The sequence below is a fragment of the Orycteropus afer genome, unplaced genomic scaffold (genome assembly GCF_000298275.1).
Source record: "Orycteropus afer afer isolate SDZICR_OR568_19922 unplaced genomic scaffold, OryAfe1.0 scaffold00112, whole genome shotgun sequence".
NCBI lineage: Eukaryota > Metazoa > Chordata > Mammalia > Tubulidentata > Orycteropodidae > Orycteropus > Orycteropus afer.
Genome location: NW_006921699.1, coordinates 6,493,586 through 6,502,315, shown reverse-complemented (window position 1 = coordinate 6,502,315; position 8,730 = coordinate 6,493,586). Strand labels below are relative to the sequence as shown.

The window sequence follows — 8,730 nt, the reverse complement described above, 5'->3', positions numbered from 1 at the left end:
AAAAAAAAAAAAAAAAGATCAAGAGAAATATACACATGTCAACACATAAACTTGTACATGAATGTTTACAGCAGTATTTGTAATAACCAAAAGATAGAAACAACTCAAATGTGTATCCATACAATGTAAGTATCATTAGGCCATAAAAACCAATGAAATAATGACACATTATAACATGCATGAACCCTGAAAACATGCTAAATGAAAGAAGTCAATCACAAAAGACCACATACTACACTATTCCATTCATAAGAAATTCCAGAATAGGGAGGACTTTCAGTAAGATGGAGGAATAGGCAGACAAGCCACACAGACCCTCTTCAACAAAGAAAAGAGAAACCAATTGAGAGAGATACAGAAGATAATCCTGGAGCCCTGAGCTTTGAAATAAAGCACACAGAAGTGGAGGAGACACCAACTACTGGAAAAAACTGAACGAAAACAGTGAGTACAGAGACAGTCGGAACAGGGGATTGTCAGCCACTCTGACGTAACCAACAGGCTGAATATTTCCAAGTGATGTTGGGACCTAAGAATTGACCTAAAGATTAGCCCTGGTTGCCAAGGGCTACAGGGATGACTGCGCTGGTGGCCTGTGACTAGGAAGGGAAACAGCAAGGAGGGAGACAATCTGAGATGCTGATTTTCTGCTGTCTGGAGGGAGATCTTTGGACAGAGAAGCAACAACAGCAAACAAGAACTGACCATTAATAAACATGATGACATAACCCAGAAACCAACCCAGCTATGGAAGTATCCAAAGTAAAGAAGACTACAAGATTGTAAACAGGCAACCAAAGACATCAATGGATAAATGAGGACAACCACAAACCAAAAAAAGGGAAAAAAACTGTGTTGTTACAGAACTTCTAGATGGTAGGGAAGTCAAGACAACTACAAGATAGAACGGACTGTTCTACACTTGGGAAGAAAACTATAAATCACAGGGTAACCTCAAAGAAAAATTATAAACCTTCACATTAAAATAAAAAAGAGGACGAGCACAAGTATTTAGCAACTACTAAAACAATAGCAACAAAGGAAGTGATAACATGATTCATAAACAAAATGAGCTCAGCACAGAAAATTATATGGAACAAAGAAATCAACACCTCGAAAAAGCACATAACAAAAATGCCAGCAACAAATTCATATTTGTTGGTAATTAATGCTATGTAGCACTAAAGAAAAATGTAGAGTCTGCAAAACACTGCATAATATGGATGAACTTGGAGAACATTATGCTGAGTGAAATAAGTCAATCACAGAAGGACAATATAGTATTAGTTCATTGCTGTGGCGGGTCAAGGAAAGGTTTATATATGCAGAGAAACTTTCTTTGTTGGTTGCCAGGGGTGTAAAGGGAATGGAGGGAAAACTGCAAAAAAAAAAAAAAATGCATTGACCTATGTCACTTTAGTTTAGAGTATTTCACTGTACATAAATTATACTTCAATAAAATGCATTAAAAAAAGTTCCAGATAGGGATTTTTATAGACAAAAAATAGATTGTTTATGATGGGGTGGATGTATGGTAGATTGAGGTGATAGCTAAAGGGTATAGGGTTTCGTTTTGTGACAACGAAAATATTCTAAAATTGACCATGATGATGACTGCTGCATGTATCTGTGAATATACCAAAACACACTGACTTGTACATTTTAAATGTGTGAATCATAAGGTATGTAAATAATATATCAATACAGCTGTTAAAGACACTGATAGAATACAGGATTTTCCAATTAAATGACAAACTTTATAATCTAATTTCGAAATAACATTCAGCCAGCAGGTCACAGTAGGACTCAAATTCACTAATTATTTATAAAGATAAATTTAGAAAAAAGCATAGGGAAAAGAGCCAGTTCCTGACATGCATGGTGAACACAACGTAATGATAACATTACCTATTCTCAGCTTTCTTGCTTTTATTGCCAGGGCTGGAGGATCTGGAACGCCGACCCCGGCTCCTGCTTCTTGAGCGTCTCCTATCTCGACTGCGAGATCTTCTTCGCTCTCGGCTTCTGTCTCTCTCTCTACTTCTGGAACGCCTTAAAAAAGGTATTTTTCATTTATTCTGTGATCAAATGGAGCCACTATTTCAAATCATGATTCTATACCATGATGAAAAAAGCTTTTCAATTATTATCACTAGTGAAAGCAGAGGTTTCAATTAATTGTCACATTAGCTAAGTAAGAAACAAGTCAATTTTTATAAGTGGTCATTGAAAAATTGAGAATATTAATTTTATAATGATGTTTGTTTTAAAAAAGGTAATAACAAATCTGTTAAAATGTTGTTGTTGTTAGGTGCTGCTGAGTTATCTCTGACTCACAGCGACCCTGGGCACAGCAGAACGAAACATTGCCCAGTCCCTCACCAGCTCTGCAATCCCTGCTATACTTAAGCACATCACTGCAGTCACTGTGCCAATTCATCTCATTGAGGGCTTCCCCTCTTTCGTTGACCCTCCACCTTACCAAGCATGACATCCTTCTTCAGGGAATGGTTCCTTCTGTTAACATGACCAAAGCAGGGAGATGAAATCTGGCCATTCTCGCTTCCAAAGAGCATTCTGGCTGCACTTCCTCCAAGACAGACCTGTTAGATCTTTTAGCAGTCCATGGTATTTTCAGCATTCTTCGCCAGCAGCACAATTCAAAAGTATCAACTCTTCTTCCATCTTCCTTACTCATTGTCCAGCTCTCACATGCATATGAGGCAACTGAAAATACCATGGCTTGTATCAGGTGCACCTTCGTTCTGAAGAAAACATATTTGCTCTTCAGCACTCGAAAGAGGTTCTTTGCAGCTGATTTGCCCAGTACTATACGTCATCTGTTGTCCTGACTGCTGCTTCCACTGGCTTAGACTGTAGAACCAAGCAATGTGAAGTCTTTGACAACTTCAACCTTTTCTCCATTTATTGTGATGCTGCTAATAGGTCAATAGTTGTGAAGATTTTTGTTTTCTTTATACGGAGATGTCATCAATCCTGCAGACTGTATTCTTCAATCTTCATCAGTAAGTGCTTCAAGTCATCCTCACTTTCAGCAAGAAAAGTTGTGTTGTCAGCATTTCACAGGTTGTTTGTGATTTTTCCTCCAATCCTGATGCCACATTCTTCTTCATATTGCCCAGCTTCTTGGATTATTTGCTCATTATTATTATCTGTAATAATAGCTATTTAAAATCTACAGGCCAGGGTGTTGTTGTTGTTATGGTTGTTGTTATGTGCCGTCGAGTCAAACCCGACTCATAGCGACCCCTCCTTGGTAGAAAATAAAATTTTCAAAGACAGCTTAAATGTAAATATAAGGACAGCCACGGTGGGGTTGGGATTCACGGTGGGGTTGGGATAAGATCACTGATCTAAAAACTGTTACTATTGTGTGCTGTCAACTCTGACTCATAGGGAGTCAGACTAGAACTGCCCATAGGGTTTCCTAGGCTGCAATCATTACGGGAACAGATTGCTGCTTCTCCTGCAGAGCAACAGGCAGGTTCAAACTTTCAGTTGGCAGTCAAGAGCCTAATCACCATGCCATCAGGACTTCTTGATTTGAAGATTAAAAAACCTGCTGCTACTAACCAGTGACATGACACAGGGCAAAAGATGCTAACTCTCAGGGTCTCAGCTTCATCGATTATAAAATATGGAGACTTCACCTGAAAAATCTCAAAATTATTCTTGCTCTAAAATCTCATGATTCTACTTTCATACCAAAATGTCAAAAATCAAATCTTAAATGACCAATGTCACTTAACACATACTTGACTGAGTTGTATGATACTATTCCTGGGACCAAATATGAAACTGAATGAGTTGGATTAACCACATTCTCATGGGTGACTATTTTTCCCAAGTACCCTATATTACTTTTGCGCTCTGCCCTTCAAACGTGTGAAAAAGATAAAGTCAAAGTTCTGTCTGTCATCAGTTCACAGCACCTGTACAACCTTGTCTTTTGTTTTTCTCTTGATTTAATTAGAAATTTATTTCCAGTGTGGGATTCACTATTATCACTTACACACTTATCACTTACCAAAAAAGTTAAAGCTGCTTAACAAGTGCCAGGGAGTATGCCATCAAGTAAAAGTGTAATAAAAATTAGGGTGTTTTTTTGTGTAAACCTAAGACAGTTATTTAAAATATTTTAAGATAACAAGCAGGGTTCAGAGATGACTCCGCCCTCTATTTCCTTCTCTTGCCTTGGTGTCTGTTCTGAATAGTGACCAGCTCTCTTAGGATATACTTAATATAGAATCCTCTACCCTATTACCTACGTTTCTCTCTTTCTTTTTTTTTTTTTACCCCTCTCAGGGGACTTTAAGGGTTCTCTTTGGGCCAGAGAAAACAACCTACAGTTTCCAAACTTGAATACTGTTTTGAGTTTTTGGTCTAGCTGAATTACTTCAGAGTCTAATCAAATAACCTGTGTCTAAAGCCTCATGATTCTACTCATGATTAAGGTCTACTGGACAAAAGATGAAACTGAACAAATGGTCTTGAAGCTAGCTTTGATGTTGAAAAGTCAATGATTTTATTTGTAGGTAATAAATGGGAACCCCTTGTGGCAGTCTTACCATGAATAGGAAACATGATTGAGGGCAGGGCAGACTGGGTGGACAGAGAGTGGTTTGTGATGAGGCTGTTAGTGGTTTGTGAGTGGCGTGGTCAAAAGAGGTAGCAGGGAGCCATGTTAGCAGATGAGTGGCATCAGATTATCTATCAAACCTGAAAAATGAGACCAAGTTCAAATTGAAGAGACACCTAAATTGGTAGCAAAGATTTTCAAGGGATTGGTGAAGGGCCTGGGCAGATGAAGCCTACATGTTAGCATGGAAACTTGTTCATTCACTAAGATACCCAAAAACAGATACAGTGAAATCTGCAAAAGCCAAAACTTGGGACTGCTGTGTATTTCCAGATTTGGCAAATTTTCTCCCTTTGACAGAGTGTAGTCTTACTACTTATCTGTCATTTGTTTTAGTGGTAAATATAAGTTGTCCTTCTCTGACAGGTTTCCACCTTACACAGATCACGGCTTTCACGTATTTATTTCACCGTATTTATTTCTTACCATTTGCCAGTCTGTGCTGGCCACTGGATATGCAAGAGAAGCAGGACAGACATGACCCCTGCTCTTATGAGGTTTAAAGTCTAATGAAGAATCAAGACATTAACAAATGACCTCTTAAATATATAGATATCAGACCTGATTTAAATAATAATAATAATAATAATAAAGCAGAGGCCTGCAAAGTAACAAAAACCAAACCCACTGATGCTGAGTCAATTCCAACTCATATGGCCCTAAGGACACAGAAGAACTTTCCTATAGGGTTTCAAAGGTTATAAATCTTTATGGAAGTAGACTGCCACATCTTTCTCCCACAGAGGTGGTTCGAACTGCTGACTTTTCAGTTAGCAGCTGAATGTTTTAACCATTGCACCATCAGAGCTCCTAGGGACTGTAAAGAGGCCACTAAATTCTAGTTCAAAACAAACTTTTGAAGAAGCCTAATTTATAATCAGTCCTTTGGAGATTCATGTCTTACCTCAGACGCTTCCTGTCTCTTGACCGAGATCTTCTTTTATCCCTGCTACGCGATCTCTCTCTCCTTCTATCTCTGTCTCTACTTCTAGACCGTCTGTCATCTCCACGTTTACTTCTTTTGTCTGAGGGAGAACGGCTTCTAGATCGACTTCCAGAGCGTCCACGTGATGCTGATCGCTTCCGATAGTGGCTAGAATATTATTAATTGAAAGATCAAGCTTAGTTCACACAGTCTGTTATATTTTGTTTATTACATTCCCCTCTTCCATCAAAATATCAGCAGACAAAAACTGAAAGGATTCTCTATATAAACATGTTAAATTAGCGGGAAAGAATGAACTCCTTTGCTACAGCCCACATAGTGGGGAGGAAAATTATTGAAAGAGACATAAGAAAGATGAGCATAACAGTGACCAGTAAAGTAACACTAAAGAAAAGGAAGACACAGAGAGGTGCACAAGAGGTACAAACAACAGAGATAAATACTTTTACCTAATACTGCACTATCAGTAATAACAAACATTAATCTATGGGTGGATACATAGGTAAACATGAAAAGTGATAAAGTACGGGTAGGCAAAAGGGAATATACCCATGACCATATTTAAGTTTGGCAGATGATATTTCTACATACGTGTTTGTATGTGCTATAAGAATGCCCATGACACAACAGAGCTAACAGGGAGCGAAGTTATGATAACATCTTAGCCACTGTCAAACACCATGAGGGAGTGAGTCCCTGGGCCCACGGACTCAGGACCATAGTCTCCGGGGACATCAAGCTCAATTAATATAACATACTACATAAAACATCACTCTACGTGCTACTTTAAACCAAAAAAACAAACTTACTGTCATCGAGTCAGTGCCAACTCACAGCAACCTCCAATGGGTTTCTGAGGCAATAAATCTCTACAAAAGTAGATTGCCTCCTCTTCTTTCCACAGAGTGGCTGGTGGGTTTGCACCACCAACCTTTTGGTTAGCAGTCAAAATGTCTTAGGCACTATACCACCAGAGCTCCTTACATCCTACTTTAGTGAATAGCAACTAGGGTTCTAAAAGCTTACAAGGGGCCATCTACGATGCCACAATTGGTCTCTCCTCATCCAGAGCAAAGAAAAGTGAAGAAAATCAAAGATACATGGATACAATTAGTCCAAGGGACGGCTGAACCATGAAAACCACAACATGCATGATCCTGAGTCCAAAAGAATTGATGGTGCATGGCTACCCACTGGCAACCATTCAGAAAGGGATCAAAAGTAGAAATCCTGGATAGGGTGGGGGGAAATGTGGAACGAAACTCAAAATCATAAAAAAAAAAGACCAGGCTTACTGGTCTGACAGAGACTAGTGAAACCCCTGAAACTACGACCCCTAGCCATCCTTCAGGTTTGGAATTCAACTCACTCTCATGGCTTAACTTCCAGCCAAACAACATACAACTCTGCAAGGTGAACAATTAAACCACGTAGACACACTCCTTAGAAAAATCAACCATGGGAGATCAGAATGGCAGCTTTTGTTCAGGGAGATAGCTCAGAGGACAGGAATGCTTAGGAAAGGACAAAGGGAAAAGGTAAACACAGGGAGCAAGTGAGTAGAGAGAGTTGTTATACTGTGGGGATTGCAATCAGTGTCACAAAACAAAATGTGTATGAACTGTTGAATGGAAAACCAATTTGCTCTGTAAACATCCACGCAAATTACAATTTAAAAAAAGAAATAAATATGAACAAGACAAACCCAGCATCCACCTTTGGGTCCCAGGCAGCTTACATTTGGTAAAGGAAGAGTTAACAGACAAATAACAAACATGCAATATGTTAAGTGGTGCTATTAAGAAAAATAGATCCGCACAAAGGAAAAAGAAAGCTAACAGAAGGTGGGAGGTTTGCTATTTCCTATTAGGTGATTAGAGAAGGCTTCCACAATAAGGTAACATTTGTTGAAGAGGTTTGGAAGGAAGAAAAGGAAAGGACCACACAGATATATGGGGTAAGAACTTCCAAAGCAAAAAGCACAGCAAGTGCAAAAATCCTTGGTGTGCTCAAGGAATAGCAAAGAAGTCAGTGTGGCCAGAGTAACTTAACTTTATCGTGGCACTGATTACATAGCTTATACATAGGGCTCTGAACCCATTCATTCTTGTTCCACCCCTGCTAGAACTTAAATTTCCATATCCCAGATATAATGAAGCAGATTCTACATTTTTAAGAAGAGCCCCAAAATTCGTGTAAGAATCACCTGGAAATGTGTTAAAATGTAGATTCTGGCTCAGTATATCTGAGGTGGAAAGACAAATTCTAAGCAGGGGGTCAAATCGGAATGAACCTGTTCAAAGCCCAATTCATAGATTTCATCAAGCTCTACCCTTCAACTTTGTGTAATTCCCTAAATGTTAATTATACCTCAATAAAGTACTGTTAGCAAGGAAAAAAAAAAAAATCCTCATGATCCCTAGATATAAAGGCTCTTTCAGTTACTCTTAAATACTCTGCAAATACGTATCATTATGATAAAAATCTCAAAGTCCTCAATCAACAACGTGAAGTTCTGAAAAGATCTCACGGTTAGAAGATCTTCCGATCTCAGTTTCAAAAAGATTGAAAGCAGGTGACAGAGAAATATGAAATCTTTTCTTGGGGAAAAAAATATCTGTGCAATAAGTACTTATTATAGTCTAGTTAAAGGCTAGTGACATACATTGTTGTACGTTACACAAAAACGTCCACTCATTCCTTTGAACTGACTTGGAAAATATCACACACGGACAAAGAGCTAACATACAGAGGTATGGACGCCAAGGAAGTATTGCAAACGCAAACAAATAGGGATCGCTAATAACTGAGAAGATCAGGGTGGGCTGCGTGGGGTTGGTGGGGTCAATCGTAACTGTCCCAAAAGGGCTGATTCCGCGCCACGGGTTCGAACTGTACTTAAGAGGAATCCTATGCCTGTCGCGGGCCCAAGCACAGCCATCCCCTCAGCTGAATCCCCGAAAATCCTCTAGTAGCCGTGGGACGCGCCGGCCGCACGTGGGGCTGCGCCGGACCAGGCCTGGCCCCCTGGCCACCTCAATTCCCGCCTCTTCTCATCCACCCGAGAAGCCACTCGCCCACTCCGCCCGCTAGACGCATTGCCTCACCGTGACTCCCGGCCCAT

At 39.6% G+C, this 8,730-nt stretch overlaps 1 protein-coding gene across 1 annotated transcript in view; it reads right to left on the bottom strand.

Moving 5' to 3' along the window:
• DDX46 (DEAD-box helicase 46) overlaps window positions 1-8,730 on the bottom strand; it is a 111,851-nt gene extending 103,121 nt beyond the window's left edge. Inside the window, exons 1-3 of the mRNA XM_007943770.2 lie at window positions 8,714-8,730; window positions 5,565-5,753; window positions 1,909-2,052 (exon numbers count right to left, since the gene is read on the bottom strand). Coding sequence (XP_007941961.1) covers window positions 1,909-2,052; window positions 5,565-5,753; window positions 8,714-8,730 — 350 coding nt within the window. The remainder of the gene's footprint in view (window positions 1-1,908; window positions 2,053-5,564; window positions 5,754-8,713) is intronic.